This window comes from Artibeus jamaicensis, unplaced genomic scaffold (assembly GCF_021234435.1).
Source record: "Artibeus jamaicensis isolate MK-2021 breed Jamaican fruit bat unplaced genomic scaffold, CSHL_Jam_final contig_387, whole genome shotgun sequence".
In the NCBI taxonomy this organism is placed as follows: Eukaryota; Metazoa; Chordata; class Mammalia; order Chiroptera; family Phyllostomidae; genus Artibeus; species Artibeus jamaicensis.
The window spans coordinates 32,872,460-32,890,315 of NW_026521812.1; the positions used below are offsets into that span (position 1 = coordinate 32,872,460).

The 17,856-nt window shown below is 37.8% G+C and overlaps 1 protein-coding gene across 1 annotated transcript in view; it reads right to left on the reverse strand.

Annotated features, from left to right (window-relative positions):
* Nucleotides 1-613: 613 nt before the first annotated feature.
* Nucleotides 614-17,856, reverse strand: part of FUT9 (fucosyltransferase 9) — a 72,430-nt gene continuing 55,187 nt past the window's right edge. Inside the window, exon 2 of the mRNA XM_037144557.2 lies at nucleotides 614-1,870. Within this exon, the coding sequence (XP_037000452.2) occupies nucleotides 783-1,862 (1,080 nt within the window). The 5' untranslated portion in view covers nucleotides 1,863-1,870 and the 3' untranslated portion in view covers nucleotides 614-782. The remainder of the gene's footprint in view (nucleotides 1,871-17,856) is intronic.

Here is a 17,856-nt window from a genome sequence, read left to right on the forward strand (position 1 = left end):
TATAATAATAAGTGTTACCAGGATCAAAAAGAGAAGTGGTTTTGATTTTCTTAAGTGTTATTAGGATTATATCCTAGGTATTAAAATTCCAACAAATTAGATATTTAAAATACTTTAGTAATTTAACTTAAGATCATGAGAATAAATGGCTACACTTGCAAGTCAGCTTAATGAAAATAAGTGGGAAATCTAATTGCTTCCCGAATAGAACAGTTCTGCTCCACTGTCTTTCTTATTTACATGACTAGTTCTGCCTTCACAAACCTGGTAAACAGGTAAAAATACGTCAAATAGAGACAGTTATACACTTTGCTCAACTTTGAAGTCAAAGAGGTTAGAATTCAATTATGAATACTTTTCATTTGTCACATTATGCAAACTTGGAATCAGACATGACAATATTTAGTGAAAATATTTCACATTTTAGGATGTATATCTTCATTTCCCAAACGGATGAAACAGATGATCAATGTACAAACAATAACTGTATCACAAACTTACATTAAGGACAACTATAACAATGTGTACAATGTTCAAAAATGATAACAAAGAATAAATTATTTTTAGTGCAAATAATTAGGTATATACAGGACAATTTAAGAGCAAATGGAGTGATTGCTAATGCTGATCTCTTTAAAATCTTCATCAAGATATATGTTACCCAAGAGAGTGATCAAAATAAATTGTGACAGAAAAGCAGGATGTTGCCTCTCTTTTCATTCTCAGAACTTGAATGATATTTCATCAAAATAATTTGCCAGGTGTGCAAATGTTGGAAAACTCTAATTCCAAAACCATTTTTCTAAATTACCAACAGACTTATATTCTTGATGCCTTTTCACATGATCACACGCCAAGCATGCGTGTGATTCCCAAAATCGTGGAAGATTTACTGTGAAATCTTTCCTCCAGTTAAAGTAACTAAGGTATAACTTACTGTTTTTGTCAACTTCCTTCAGATACTTTGCTAGCTCACTGGGAGAGTTAAAATCTTCCACATGAATGAATGAATCTGCAGGAATATAATTTTCGTAGTTTTCCCTGGGTGGCCCCAGAACAACAGGTACAGAGCCAGCCAGGAGAGCATTGTAGAGCTTTTCTGTTATGTAATCTTTGTGGATTGAGTTTTCAAAGGACAAGTAAAATTTACAGGTAGATATGGTAGGAATCAAATTTTTATCATTCACATACTCTCCAAATGCTTGCCCATAAGTATGGATTTCAATGCTTTTGCTTAGCTCATTGTAATACTTGACCCTGGCATGCTCAGGGTTCCAGTTACTTACAACCCAGCACACTAACTTCTCTTTGCTTGGCACTTCAAACACAAAGGGGTTTGTGCTCACCGTCAAGAAGCCATAAGGCACTTGGATATCTGAATCGCGGCGATAAGTCAGAGTGAGATTGAATAGGTGCTCAATGCCACTCTTTTGGGGTGTGTGTGTGGGTGATTCCAAATTCATCCAAATCCATTTCTGGAAGGGTGGCCGACCCTGTTGAGGTAAATTAGTCAGATCCCAACTGATGTCTCGGTGGTGGATCAGAACTGCGTGAGATTTGTTGTACAGAGAGCGGTCTGTTGTGAGATGGCATCCGTGGATGTTGAACATTGGTTGGCAGGAGGTAAGGTCAAAGGTCTGCCCAAATGGCCACACCCAAATCAGAATAGTAGTTTCATTAAAATAATCAGTTTTGGTAGAGAAGAAATTTTTCATTTTCAGCACTGAGCTGGTTGACTCCATTGGATTGATGATCCAGCTGTTGGTGGGCTTGATGTAAATGAAAAGACATGCCATAAAGCAGCCCAGGGCAATGCAAACAATTAAAAATGGGCGGAGAATTCCTTTGGATGCTGATGTCATAATTTTTTCTATGAAACAGAAAAAGATAGAGGGGTAGGTAGGGGTAGGGATGAAGAATTAATCATAAATATAATTTGAGATAAACAGGTAGTAAATCCTAAAATGCACTTAATCACAAAATCAACTAAATTTTCTCCATTTAAGTGTTATCAAACCATGAGAAAAATACAGCTTTCATTCTGGCCAAGAAAACTACTTTAAAAATTAGTTTCCTCCTAAGTGCTAGAAATGAGTCAGAATTTGTTATATAGTTCTTTATTACACAATCTTAAGTATGTAATTCTGTAATATAACAATATCACACTCAAGCACACTATATAATATTTTAAGTGAAATGTTCAAATTAAAACTATACATTATTACACCCATATTATTACTCTACTAATGACACTCAAGTAGGCCTTACTTCTGCTGGACCCTTTATATATATATACCAGCAATCTTCAAGCCAAGTTAGATTTTTTCAATGAGATATCCTTACATTTTATATTTTAATTTGTTGTAGAAAACTGCATAACAAAAATCATCATCACCAAAGCTATGGCTACAAATTTTAGTGGTTTGAAATCACACCAACCCATGAACATTTTCCAGTTGATATAACCACTTGTTTGCAAGGGTACTTTTTGAGATTGTGGTTGCAATATAACCCTGCAGTTCAGATGAAATTTAATAAAAAATCCAGCCTCTAAAAGGAAAATGTTATGTGTTTATTTTTGGTATAAGGTTATAGTCACTGTTAAAAATGCAACAGAATAGTCATCTTGTAAAAAAAAGGTAACTCTTGATTTGATGTTTTTGTTTGACTTTGTTTTTGGGGGGGGTACGTGTACTAATGCAAAGAATGCTTTAATTAAAACTGCTCATTGTTCAATTTAAAATTTTTTGTTTACATTTATTAAGTTCTTCCTATTATCTATTAGGATGTGATAATCAAATAGCCTATTGACATTAGAACAACATTCTCACTTACGTGGTATTGAGGCACTAAAAATAGTTTTTCCTAGCATTAAAATAATATTAGTATACAATAACAGTAAGTGGATTCTCAAACAATAATTAAATTTTATGGAGAACAACATTCACCTTATGAAGTTTAGCAGATTGCAGCTATAACAATAAGTCATTTTAAAATATAAAAAATATTTTGTTTATTTATTTTTAGAGGGAAAGGGAAAGAGAAAGAGAGAGAGAGAGAAGCATCAATATGTGGTTGCCTCTTGCACACCTCCTCCTAGGGACCTGGCCTGCAACCCAGGCATGTGCCCTGACTGGGAATCTAACCAGCAACCTTTTGGTTTGCAAGTAGGCGCTCAATTCACTGAGCCACACCTGTCAAGGCTAAATTTTTTTTAATGGAAGCATCATCAAGGTTTTTTCTTTGTCATTCATGCCTCCTTATGATTATAAGCACAAAAGAAAAAGATATAATATATTTGCATAACTGTCTCAATCAAATTCTTATGAACTAGTTGAAACACATTATTCTTCTTCTAATGGGATGCTAAGCTAAAGGTCTCCCAAAATGGGGAAGATCCCCCACTAATCTGGCTTGGGAGGAAGGAAAACAAGTGGATCAGGATCATTGAGAGTTACTCTGCATATCTAAAGAAATTTACGAGTATTTTAGTAATGTTAAGTAGCTGTGCCTGTGGCATTTAAAGCCAGGGACATGGGTGTGACTAATTTCTACGGGATTTACTGTGCCCGCTAGAGAGCCTTGGAGGCACCTCCTACAAAACTCCTTCCTATATCACGGTTCCACGCCTGCCCAGAATAACAATGGCAGCCAAGAAGGGCAGGAGATATGGGGAAGGGCAGAGGTAACCCAGTGTGGGAGGAGTTGGAAATGGAGTTACAGAGGTAGATCCATGCTGGGGTTTGAACCCAAGTGCGGGACAGCTGTTGCTCTCTACCATATGGCTTGTGAGGGAGAAGGCCGTCTTGGCCACATGGTTCAAAAGGATGCAGAAGGACCCCCACTGGTCCACCGTAAGAAGGAGCCATATGGTTTTGGATTAAGAGCAGGATCCTAGCTGAGCATGGATGACTAGAAGAAGCCAGAATACAAATGGTAATCTGCCCAGCTAATCTACAGACTTCCTGAGAAATGGTCCCCTGACTGGCCTGCTTTGTCAAGGGGACGCAAGACTGTGTGTTTAAGGGTGGTTTTTTTTGTTTGTTTGCTTCTAAATGAATTAGAATTTAATGGCAGAATTCTACCATTATTCTAAACCTGTATAACTTTTGAACAAATAGTTCCTTCCTTTTAATAAGACTCTGGCATTGGAAGTCATAGTTTTTCAGTGGTGGGCAGTAGAACCCAAAGTGTTTCTGTTGCATTCTCACAGAATAATATGGTTTTTCAATTTCAGATGCATTAAAATATTTTGAAATCTTGATTAAACTAGTATAAAACATTAGGAAAAACATTAAAAAAGGGAGAGATCATTCTTTCTTTTAAAAATCCTATTTTTGTTATATAGTTTTTCTTAAAACCTATAATATTTTCTATGTAGTAAAGCTTGATTTTGTGAGTCCAAGATTCTGGACATTTTACCTCAGACACAATGCTAGATGAGAATTATTGGAATCAAAGACTAAGACTTATTGTGTGAATTAGCTTCAGAATTGTGAAGTCAATAACAAAGGAAAACAAAATGTGTATACTAACTATGCCAGGAAATGTCCAGAATCTTGGACTCACAAAATCCATGACCCTTTTTTAGCCAAATGAGAAAGAATTGGTGACCAGGCAGAAATAATATTCTGTCTACTGTGTGCCTGGACATTCTGTATTAGTTGAGATGTTTTTGTTTGTTTGTTTGGTTTTGGTTACCACTCTGCACACCTTCTCTCCTCAAATTTTCACTATTGTCAGGTCAATTACTAAACAGTAGCAGCAGTTACTCAGTAAGCCCTGCTTTGTTCAAAAACTGTCAGAAAAGTTTGCCTCTTGTAGCTAAATTGACATCGCTTGACAGAAACCTTTTCACCTATTCCTCGCAACTAAAATTCAGGTGGATGCCCAATATGTCTTTTTTCCCCATCACCATTTATCCTCCCTATACCCTCTTCCACCTCCATCCACTCCCCTTGCCACTGCAATCACCATGCTGTTATTTATTTTCTTAAGGTCTTACTCTTTTTTTCTTTTTTTCCACCGCCTCAGCCCCCAAGTCCCTGACCCATGGTGAGAGCTATCAGTCTGTTCTCTACCTATGAGTCTGTCTCTATTTGCTTATTAGTTCATTTTGTTCATTGGATTCTACATATGAGTGAATCATATGGCAGTTTTTTTTCTCTAACTGGCTTTTTTCTCTTAGTATAAAGCTCTCTGGGTCCATCCATGCTATCACAGAGTATAAAATTTTCCTTTTTTTAGCCAAATTAATATTCCATTGTGTAAATTTACCATAGTTGTTTTAGCCACTCATGTACTGATGGACACTTGGGCTTCTTCTAAATCTTGGCAGCTGTAAATATCACAATGAAAATAGGACTACATATATTCTTTTGAATTAGTGTTTTGTGTTTCTTTGGATAAATTCCCAGAAGTGGAGTCACTGGATCCTAGGGCAATTCCATTTTTATTTTTCTGCAGTAACTTCATACACCTTTCCAGTGGCTGCACCAATCTGCACTCTTACCAACAGTGCACAAGGGTTCCCCTTTGTCTACATCCTTGCCAACACTTGTTCATTGGATTATTGATGACAGTCATTCTGACAGGCATAAGGTGATACCTCATTGTGGTTTTAATTTGAATTTCTCTGATGATTAGTAACATTGGGCATCTTATCATATGTCTATTGGCCCTCTGTATTTCCTCTTTGGAAAAGTGTTTATTCAGGTTCTTTGCCCATTTAAAAAATGGATTGTTTTGGGTGTTGAGGTTTATAAGTTCTTCACAAATTATGGATATTAACCCTTTACAGATGTATCATCGGTGAATATGTTCTCTCATTCTGTGGTAGAACACACTGTTGATAGTTTCCTTTGTTGTGCAAAACCTTTTTAGTTTGATGTAGTTCTATTTGTTTATTGTTTCTTTTGTTTCATTGCCTACATAGATATATCAGAAAACACACTGCTTTGAGAAATGTCTGGGATTTTGCTGCCTATGATTTTTTCTAACATGCTTATGGTTTTGAGTCTAACATTTAAGTCTTTAATCCATTTTGACTTTATTCTTGTGTATGGTGTAAGAAGGTGGTTATGTTTCGTTTTTTTTGCATGTATCCATCCAATTTTCCCAACACCATTATTGAAAGACTATCTTTAGTCCACTGTATGTGCTTGCTTCCTCTGTCAAATATTAATTGACAATAAAGGTATCAGTTTATTTCTGGGCTCTCTATTTTGTTCCATTGATCTATATGCCTGTTTATATGCTAGTACCATGTTGTTTTGATTATTGTGGACTTGTAGTATAGTTTAATATTAGGTAGTGTGATTTTTCCAACTCTATTCTTCTCAAGATCAATGTTGTTATCAGGGACTTTTCTGGTTTCATATAAATGTTCAAAATATTTGTTTTAGCTGTTTGAAATATGCCATTGTTATCTTGATAGGAATTGGTTCAGTCTGTAGATATCCTTGAGTAGTAAGAACATTTTAATGTTAATTCTTCCTATCCATTAACATGGTGTATGATTACACTTATTTGTATCATGTTCAATTTCTCCAGAGTCTTAGAATTTTCTGAGTATAGGTCTTTTACATTCTTTTAAAAAATTATTTTTATTTATCTTTAGAAAGAGGGGAAGGGAGGGAAAAAGAGAGAGAAAGAAACATCAATATGTGGTTGTGGTTGCCTCTCACATGCCCCCTACTGGGTACCTGGTCTGCAACCCAGGCCTGAGCCATGACTTGGAATCGGACCAGTGACCCTTTGGTTCCCAGGCTGGCACTCAATCCACTCAGTCACACCAGCTTGGGTGGTGTTTAACATTCTTAGCTAAATTTACTTGTAGGTATTTTATCATTTTTGAAGCAATTGTAAATAGGGTTGTTTTCTTAGTTGCTCTTTCTGATAGTTCATTATTGGCATATAACAATGCAATTAATTTATGGATATTTATTTTGTATCCTGCTACTTTACTAATTTCATTTATCAGCTCTAGTAGTTTTTGGTGGAATTTTTAGGGTCCTCTATATAGAGTATCTTGTTCTCTGCAAATAATGAGAGTTTTACTTCTATTTTTCCAATTTGGATGCCTTTTATGTCTTCTTGTCTGATTGCTGTGGCTAGAACTTTAAGTACTATGTTGAATAAGAGTGGTACTGTCTTGTTCCCAGTCTTAAGGGGACCATGTATAGTTTTTGATGATGAGTATAATGCTGGCAGTGAGTTTGTCATATATGACCTTTATTACTTTAAGGTATGTACCCTCTATTCCAACAATGCTGAGAGTTTTTATCTTAAATGTGTGCTGGATTTTATCAGATGCTTTTTCTACATCTATTGATATGATCATCTGATTTTTATCCTTCATTTTGTTTATGTGATGCATTACATTTATTGATTGGCAGATATTGCACCAATCTTTCATGCCCAGAATAAATCATTCTTGATCATTGTGTATGATCTTTTTAATGAATTAGTGGATCTAGGTTTACTAATATTTCCTTGAGGATTTTAGAATTTATCTTCAGCAGGGATATTGGCTTATAATTTTCTTTTTTTGTAATGTGTTTATCTGGTTTTAAAATTAGGATAATGCTGGTTTTTTCTTGCTTGAAAAACTCTTTATTTCTCCTTCAATAGTAAATGATAGGCTTGCTGGGTAAAGTAGCCTTGGTTGTAGGTCCTTCCTTTTCATGACTTTGAATATTTCATGCCAGTCCCTTCTGGCCTGAAATGTTTCTGTTGAGAAATCAGCTGACAGTCTTATGGGAACTCCCTTGTAGGTACTAACCCATTTTTTCTCTTGTGGCTTTTAAGATTTTCTTTGTTTTTAACATTTGCTTTTTAAATTATGATGTGTCTTGCTGTGGCATCTTTGGGGCTATCTAGTTTGGGACTCTGCACTTTCTGGACTTGTGTGTCCTTTTTCTTAACCAGGTTAGGGAAACTTTTGGGCATTATTTCTTCAAACATGTTCTTGATCCCTTGCTCTTTGTTTTCTCCTTTTGTACCCTTACGATGTGGATGTTGTTATGCTTCATTTTGTCCCAAAGCCTCTTTAAACTGTCCTTTTTTTAAAGGATTCTTTTTTTCTTTTTATTGCTATAACAGGGTGTTTTTTCCTACTGTCTTTTCGAAATCACTGATTCAGTCTTCTGCTTTATCTAACCTACTGTTTTTCCTGCCAGTGTATTATTTTTTTCAGATACTGCATTCTTTGTTTTTGACTGGTCCCTCTTTATGGTTACTATGTCCTTTTTTTTATGATGTTGAGCATCCTTATAATCATTACTTTGAATTCTATATATGTTAATTTTTGTCTTTATTTTGTTTATCTCTTCTCTGGAGATTTCATTTATTTTTTATTTTAGGGCTTATTTGTTTATCTTCCCATTTTGGCTGCCAGTTTGTGTTTGTTCCTATGTATTAGGCAGACATACTATGACTCCCAGTTTTGGTAGGGTTGCTCCCTGATCACCTGAACGGGGTGCTCTAGCAATATCCCTTGTGGAGCCTCCTGTTGTAATTGAGTCTTGATTGCTATTTGCCTGTTCATGCATGAGATCAGCCTTCAGTCTGGCTGACTGTGAGGCTCAACTCCCAATACAGAGTGCAGAGTGCCACGCAGGTGCTGTTCACACAAAGCAGAATTCACCTTAGCAGTGTTTGGTGCCTGCTGAGATTTCCCTGTGGATATGTTGCTTGTGAAGCTTATTAGATCTTTTTTTTTCCTGAAGTGGGTCACTGGGTATTGGGTCTGGGCCTCTTCAGAGGGACTCTGATGCAGTCCTATGTCAGATGCTCCCTGGATAACCTGTTTGGAGCTGTCACTGATCCAGAGCTTATAGCTCCCCCTGCTGGGCCTAGGTGCATGTGGAGAGGACCAAGGTGTGCATCAAGGCCAGCTTTTACCAGCTCCAGGCCCAGAGCACCCAGAGATCTGCCACCACCTCCAGGCTCCCAGTTGGGCTTACTCACGGAAAGAGCCTGCAGCTGTCCTCAGCAGGGCATACGCAGCTTCACCATGAGGCGAGAGGGAATCTAGTGGGCAGGGCTATGGCTTCCCTTGAGGCTGATGCTGAATGGAAGGGAGAGTTCTGCACAAGAAAGCTGGCTTTTAAAGTATGGGGAATGACTCGGTACATGGTGGCTACCCTTCAGCACTCTCTCCAGGGTCATTCAATGGTTCTAGTTCGCTTTGTCCTCCCTCCTCCAGAGCCCGGGGTAAGTGGCTGTGAGAAAAATTTTGTGCATCAGCCCTTTAGAGGATACCCTCATCTCTAGCCCTCCGGCCCAGGCAGACAGAAACCCTGCTGCTTTTCACAGCCAGACCTTATTTGGGTGCCTTTCCCGGGTCTGATGCTCCAGGTTGGGGAGCCCAGTCTGGGGTTCGGACCCCACACTGCTCTGGGGGAGCCCCTCCCCGCCCCCAGCTGAGTATCTTTCTGGAACTTGAGCTGCTACTGGTTGGAACGCGGCCAGCCCTCTCACGCCTCCACACTTCCTACCAGTCTCCATGGGCTTCTTTGGTGAGTCCTTGGTTATAAGGATCCTGTCCAGCTAATCTTCACTTGGCTGTTCAGGGCGACTTTCCTGTAATTTTGCTGTAATTGCATTTTGGTGCTGAGAGGAGGTTCGCATCGCTATTCCTCCGCCGCCATCTTGGGTCCCAGCTGGTCCGGGGCGGCTGCTCTTAAAGCGCCGGCAGCGATAAACGTGCAGCGTTAGGCAAACTGTCATAGTGCATTGTCTGGTACGCTTTCTCGATTCTCGATTACTTTTAATAGTTTCAAGTACTTGGGAAGATGCAATTTAAATACTTTAGCATTAAAACTAACAAAATATTTGGTAAGAGTAATACCTGATAAGTCTTGGTTTGCATATGATTCTGTTTTCCATTAAGAGACGACCTTCAGTAATACTTTAAGAATGTTCTACTGAATGTTATGGAATGGCAGAGAGTTTGGGATATAAAAGGTTTAGCTTGTGCTTCTCAAACCATAAATATACTTCAGGGTATTAGGGAGAGAATTATGTAACTGAGGAAAACAGGCAGCTTCTGTAGGAAATGGTAATTCTATGTCTCACATTAGCAGGCGTGTGGGGTTGGAAGAGATTTTCCCTTATGCTTTTAGGAGTTCTTGTGTCAAAGTATTTGACAATAATTTTGTGGCACATATATTCTCTATTTGTGGTGTGGGTGCACAATCAACTATTCCTGATAAGGTGAAGCTTTTTATTGTCATTGGCAAAATTGTGCACAGGTCATAGACTGTTTGAACAGGACTTTAGATCCACTTAGGATTCTTCAGATCAACTCAGACCAACCCCAAAGGCCAGAAATGAACTGTTGACAAATTGGTGGTTAAACTAAAATTAGAAATAGTAGAAAAGAAAGATGAAATGTTTACCACATACAGATACATTGTGGCTTTTTTCCCACTTCAATAAATTGGTATTTGTAAAATGCTTCTGATAGTGCATGGCTCATAGAGTACGAGATGTGTTTGCAATTACGTTATTATTCCCTGGTCAAGCGAATTGGGTCAAGAATCAGAGCTCTCATCAGAGGTGAAACTCTCTTGGAGTAATAGATCCCTTCTGATTTCTATGCGAATTGTTACCATTTCTAATCACACACACACAATCTCTTCTATATTCAAAACATAATTCATTATGAATAATAATAAAAATTTCTGTTGAATATAAGGATCAGGATCTTTCAGTTCTTCATGGAATCAGTCTTTCAATAGAAGCTTACTCCATAAGCATATTGTGCTGAAAGGATTCTATAGCAGATATTTGCTGGGTTTCACTGCCTGGCAATTGCTCGCTCTTCTGATAATAGCACCCCAATTTCCTATTAGAACACTGCCTTTCCTCTCTACTGTGCAATCTTTGGGACGGCAGAGACCGCTATTACCCCTTTCTAATCAGTGCTAAGCAGGGAGCCAGGTCGTTCCAACTCACTCTCTCTGGGACTTTGAACTTTGAGTGGAAGGGATAAAAAGAAAATATGTTGAAGCTAATTAATCACAGTGAGATTTGCTGAGAAGACAATTTTGCAAACCTGGCTATCTGGGTCCAAAGAGCTGCTCAGGACCCTGCCTTCCTGGCCTTGGTTGTTCAGATATTCATTCCTTCAGTTCCACGAGCTACTCTGTAAGCTTGCAAGCATTTCCATTTGATTTACATTAGTTGTAATTACTTTATTGCTTAAAAAAACAAATAAAAACCCCAATTAAGCAAAAAAATAATAATAATTTTAATTTAAAAAACCTGATTATCTCTCTGCTTCTTTTTTTCTTTCTGCAGGATATGAAGTATATAATTTGAGTCTTTCAAAATGTGCCCATAATAACTTGGATTAAAAATAAACTGTATATAAATTCTCAAAACAGCAAAAAACTATCTTCACTTTATGTTAAGCCACAGACTGCACTCAGAGCTCGGTGGGTAGGTTGTATCTAACTGATCCAGCTGTTGGTAGGTGGTGTCTAACTGAACACTTAGTACTCCGTTTAGGCAGGTTCAGAGACCAGCTTGTTCTCCATGTCATCATTATGGCGTCTAGTGCACGGTATCAGGGATTCTGTAAACTTCCTCTGGATACCATGATTTAGGTTTACTGGTTTTATTGCTTTTGGGGGGTTATATTTTTATTGTCGTTTTGCTTTTACTTCTCCCTAAAATTTTTATGCCGAGATCCTTCAAGAATAAATACAGGATCTGGCACAAATAACACCCTGTTTTTATTACAAAATCATAAGCATGTAATTCTATAATGTAACAATATCACACTCAAACACACCATATGACATTATAGGTGAAATGTCCAAAATAAAACTATAGGTTATTATCCTACCAATCACACTCAAGCAGGCATTACTTCTGCTGGACAGTGTATATTACACAACACTTTCTCTACTATATACTGAGATATATTCTCAAAGTACCATACAATTTTACATATTCATTGCTTTACTTTCAAAGATTCCCTTGACACCTCACATTCCACTGAACCTTTCTCCTGTGCACTCCTGCTCCAAGTTCCCACAATTCTCCCATTAGATCCTAAGCCAAATGCCTCCTGCCTTTGAGAGAGATACCATTTACTCTTTGGCAAGAAGACACTGGTTGATCTCTGGAATGCTATCAGATTTGTGTTTGTGAACCGTTCACAAAGACATTTGGCTATATCCCTGGTATTTCCAGGGACAGTCCTCTGTTTTACTTTCTCCAAACACTGGAGAAGCTGCCACCAAGATATGCTGGTTTTAGTTGCCAATCTTTTTCCTGAATATTCCTCAGAACACACTCAGGCTTCATCTTGAAGGATATTACCTTTAAAGTTCTCAAAAATGTCCCCCTCTTTGTTTATTCCCCCCCTCATTTTTGTCTCAGATATCTGTTTTCTTTGGTGTGCAAGCTGTCAACTGCCAGTTTTTCTGCTCAGTAAACTTCTTCATCTTGGGCAGTTCTGACATTCACTGTCTTTGAAATTCCCTTTTCAATTCAAGGATTAACCATTTTTAGTTTGATCTTTTATCTGCTCTCTTCTCTGCTCACAACCACTAGTTCTTAATCGTTGTCTTTATTCAAATTAGAAGCTCTATTTATGTCTTCAGCTGAGAAGGAACAATCAGATCTGACACTGAGCCCAAGAGTAACTTGGCCCATGTGCCGCTTGCCGACAGGGAATACCACAAAGACAGCCAGGTGCCGAGTTTTTGGCTTTTTCCCAGAACATGATTTCTGTCTTCTCTGAAGGCTAACAGTCTTTCATAAATTGGCTGTCAGCTCCAGTGCTTTCTATGATTACTATCACATTTTAACCCAGAGTAGCCAGCCAGCTACTAGAAGGTCAATGAAAGCCTTTAAAAAAAACTCTTCTTTTGGCCTGATATATTACTATGCACCCTTGACTCTGAAGACAAGGCTTCCTTCCTCTCATATACAAAGTAGCAAAATTAACCCAGTGTATTCTCCTTGATATGTCTCTCCTTCCAATCTTACACCCGACCCAGCACCAAATCCAGCCAGTTTTGCCTCCTAACCGTTCCTTAGATTAGTTGACTTCTCTCCATTTCCATAGGTTAAATGTCTATCATCTCTTGTATAGACCACTAACACTGCTTTTTAAGTGGTTTACCAGGCACTTGCTTTTAATCCTTTCATTTCATTCACAGTGCAGAAGACAAGTGGTTCTCAAAGTGTGGTCCCTAGACTGACAGCATCATTATCAGCATCAACAGCAATCTTGTTAGGAATGCAAATTCTCCCACCGAAATCCAGACAGATGGACTCAGAAGCTCTGGGATAAGGCAATCCAGTTTAAAGGGTTCTTCCAGTGATTCTGACATGCAGTAAAGTTGGAGAGTTCCAGAAGTAGAGTGATTTTTTCAAACCAGAGATCAGGTGTTATACTTCTGTTCAGGGACCTTCAATGAATTCCAATCACTTTCAAGATAAAGTCAAAAAGTCTTAATGTGGTTTAAACACCCTGCATGTTGGAGACTGTGCCCCTGTCCCCAGCCTGAGTGCCTGCCAAACTCCCTTTTGCATTCTCTGCATTGCCGTGCTGGGACCCCCTGCAAGGGGTCACCATACCAGCTCTTCCCTCTGTGTTCCCTGGAAAATCTATGTTCATTTACTACTTTTTACTTTTCAGCTCTCAGCTCCATTGAGAGTTGCTTATCCAGGGATTCCTGACAACCTCCAGACACTGCTCCTCATAGTACCATGTATCATTTTGCATAGCAAGACCACGGTAGCGAGGTCATCTGTATTTGTGTGATTATTTAATTAATATTGCCACCTGTTTGACAGTAACTGGGCTTCTATGGTATATCTCGGGTATTCTTTTTCAGGATTTAATCCCTAGTGCCTAGTTAGGCTTGGTATACCCTTGCAATAAACAAATGGTGTTTAGTCATCTGGTAGCTAACAATTATTGAGCATTCACTCCGTAGGCACCAGGCTAAGACTTGTATATAGGTTTTGTCATTTAATCTTTGGACAAAATTCTTTCTGTTCATTTAAGAAATAAATATCACATTCTATGTGCCAAACATGGTTCTAAGTACTTAAATATTAATTAATTAATTTTACCACCTGAGGATCTGCTTAGAGAGAGAGGGAAAGAAGAAAAGTGTCAATGTAGAGAGAAACAGACTGGTTGCCTCCCATATGCACCTTGACCAGGAATCGAACACCTTGACTTTCAGCGTATGGGATGATGCTCCAACCAACTGAGCCACTTGGGCAGGGCAAATATCAGTTCCTTCAGATCCCATATTGACCGGGTTAAATATATACAACAATTATGTTCATTTTTACAAATGAGGAAACCGATGTGCATATCGCAAAGTGGTCAGTCGAGATGCGGACACTGGTAGCTAGACTCCAAAACATGTTGCATTAAAATTATACATTGAAAATTGAGATTCCAGCTTACAATTCAAAGAAATCTATAAACTACAGGAATGAAAAATTAAAAAAAAAACAATTTATTCCTCTGGGGTCATTTACCATTCATTAGAACAAACTAGATTCACCAGTATGTCCTCCTTGTTCTTTTTCTGGAAACCAGTGGCCAAGAACGTTGGGTCCAGAACAGTAGCAGTTTTAGGTAACTCTCCTCCTGTCCTCAAGAGAGTCGGAGGGGGTGAATAAGAACAGGGAGAAATCTAGCTTTATTATATTATTGGGGTGTTTATAATGCAAATAAATACTAAAGATTATTGATGCATTCATAATTGCTAATCCAAAGACCCTCAAGAGCTGTGCTCTTGCTAGTCACACTCTCTTTCAGATGAATTCCTCATAGGCTGCTTTGTTGAGTCAGCTTTAGAAATAACTTCCCTCAAAGAGCCAAGTTGCCCAAAAACAATAAAGGTAAAGAAACGGGCTAATTTAATTAAAATTTCAGTTAAGTCTTATAATGTTTTCACAGTCATCAGTTAATATTTCTAAAGTATTTACAAGTTTTTATTCTAACAATGACTTAAAACAGAAAAATGAATGCCTTCTCTATAAATTTGACATGCCAAACTCCCTGGATCTCACCAGAGTACTACATAAGGTCATATGCTTTTAATGAGCACATCGTGATGGTTTGCTCTCCATTGGTCTTACTACTGGAAACTCCTCTTCTTTAAGGTGATTTCTCAGTTGTGTCTGCAAAAGGTGGGGGGAGTTTCATCTGGACCTTAGACCTGTCTGTCAGTGCAGTCCCCATCCACCCTGCGCTTCATCATCTTTGTCTAATACAAGTCGTAGAACCCCTTGATGCAGCCTCAAGTCTGCTACTACCCCATTGAATGCATGGGTCTTAAATCCCAAATCCAGCTTTCCCTGACCTCTACCCCTCAGGGTGCCAGAGTTTTGGGGTTCACACTGCAGTTGGAAGACTGGCTGTTTGAATCAAACTTTGTTTCTCCAGTAGCTTTGACTGTGTTGAGACACTACATTTCTTCCAGAATATTGCCCTTAATTCCTGGTTCTCTGCTAACAGCTGAAGGTTTTGTTCAGTTTGCAGGGCAAGAGAGTGAATTCGTGAGAAACAAACTCTATTTTCCTTGATGCCTTCCTTCACCCTTTCCAACATAAAATTCTTGCTCTTACAGTTATGAAAACAGAAGCAAAACATCACATACACCAAAGGACATTAACAGATACTAAGAAGAAAGTCTCTGGAATAAAAGACAGAATATCTATCTCTAGACGTAAATACTGCATTAGATAGGGCATTGCCATGACAACAGTTTCTGATCAGACCAAATTTTGCAGGGTGATCATCTGTTGAACTCATGTGAAACTAATTAGGACCAGCTTTATAAGGATTAAGTAAAAACACATCACTGTCATTAATAAGAAGCTTCTGGAACTTCAAGTTAAACCTACAATAAGAAAATAGGACAGTAAGAACTAAAATAGGAAGGACGAGCCACTAAGAAGTCAATAGCCTAAGAGACAATATGATAAAAGTGTGGCCAAAAAGACTGTAGGAAAGAAGTCAGTTTAATCAACTCACAACTGAATAATCTGAAAAGGAACTGACTGATTAACATACTTAACAGAAGATGATATTGGGGAAAAAAGGCAGAAAGGAGGACTTTAGAAGTAAAAAATCCACAAGTGAGAAATGCTTAATCTTAGAGATACAAATATTCAAGTGCATAGAGGGGAGGGCTTCTATTATATTACATAATTACACCAACCCCATCCGCATCTTTCTCTGTAGCCTACAGGACCCTGAACTACCAAGTTGTTGAATGCTCAAAAGAAAGTGCCATATTTGGTAAACATGTTCCTTTCTTTCTCTCCCACCACAGTGGAAAAAGACAACTGATTTCCCATGAAGGCTGATCCCTCCTCATAATTCTGGAATCTAAATAAAAAAGGGAACCTCATTCCAATGATTATTTCTGATTTTTCCCAAATCTTCAACTTTTATATCTCTAATTGTTACTTTTCATTATAATTTAAATATAATCACAGTTATGATATCTTCTGTTGAAGGACCTTCACCTTTTCAAACATTGTCCCTATTTTTCCTCTCTACGAATAGCCATATCACCCACAAAGCTGCATAAGCCTCCAACTGAAAATCGTATATTATTCTTTCCACCCCCTTAACCCAGTATCTAGTCAATTACTATATTTAGTCAATTAAAATGCAATGCTGTAGTATTTATTAAATCTCACTTTCTTCTTGTCACTGTAATGAAGTATCAATAGTCACTTCATTATAATGGATCACTAACTGTTACCACTGATATTGGTCTTGCTCTCCTTCAAATCATAGTAAACACTGTGACTTGAATGTTTTTCCCCCATGTTTTAATCTTTCAAAAACAGTTTTATTATAATGTTGGGTATTAAGGAGTTAAGAGAGTGTAGCTTATGTGATGTGCTCTTGGGAGCCATGTTTCATAAACCCATCCAAGTTTAGATTTAGAAAATATTGAGTCTCTTGGCCTGGGGGTCAAGCCATGTTTACAGGGACATTAGACCAGATCACCGTCTTTCTTTCCTTTCACTCCCTAGAAGCGTCTCCCTGGTAGTCAGGAAGGATCACAGGCTAGCTGACTTAAGTATAAAATAGAGATGTTTTATAACAAATGCTCTGCACTGTGTGAGGTAGGGACCCCTGTTATTCTGGAGCAGAGACAATGTGTAATGCAAAAATGAGGGGATACAGAGATTAGCAGGATGTTTCAGACCTCTTCCTGACTCTTCACTGGTTGCAAATATTGGTAAAGTTTGATAGAAAGTAATCTATTATTGATGGGAATCTAATTTGACAATCTGAACCTTTGTATTAGTTTAATGTTTACTGTCTATTATTTTGAAAATGCACAAATATAATAAATGTAAGTGGTCTATAATGCAACTCAAGAAATAACAGAAATATTTTGTCTGTTTTTCTAGTCTTGTATAGACTTGTATAGTTAGTTATCTTAACTATTTACCTATCTAGGTTTAATAGCAACAATGCATGCTATTTCGTTTCACACAATAGTGAGAACAAATAGATATCTTATTCTCTTGACTGTTTTTTTAAGTTGTGAGCATTTTGCTCATGTCCCGAAGAAAAAAAAAGATTTTTAATGGCAGGATAACCTTTTTCTATATGAATGTACCATAATTTATTCACCATTTGCTGATTGTTGGTCATAAACAATGTTTTCACTTTTGTTCTAGTATAAATATTATAACAATATGCGATTTATACAATGAATCTATGATGGCATTATCTCCCTAGGACTGAGATAGAGAAAGGGGAAAGTCAGATGAAAGAGCATGAACAATTTCAACACTATACATATATCCTTAAAAAGAATGTAGGAACTCATATCT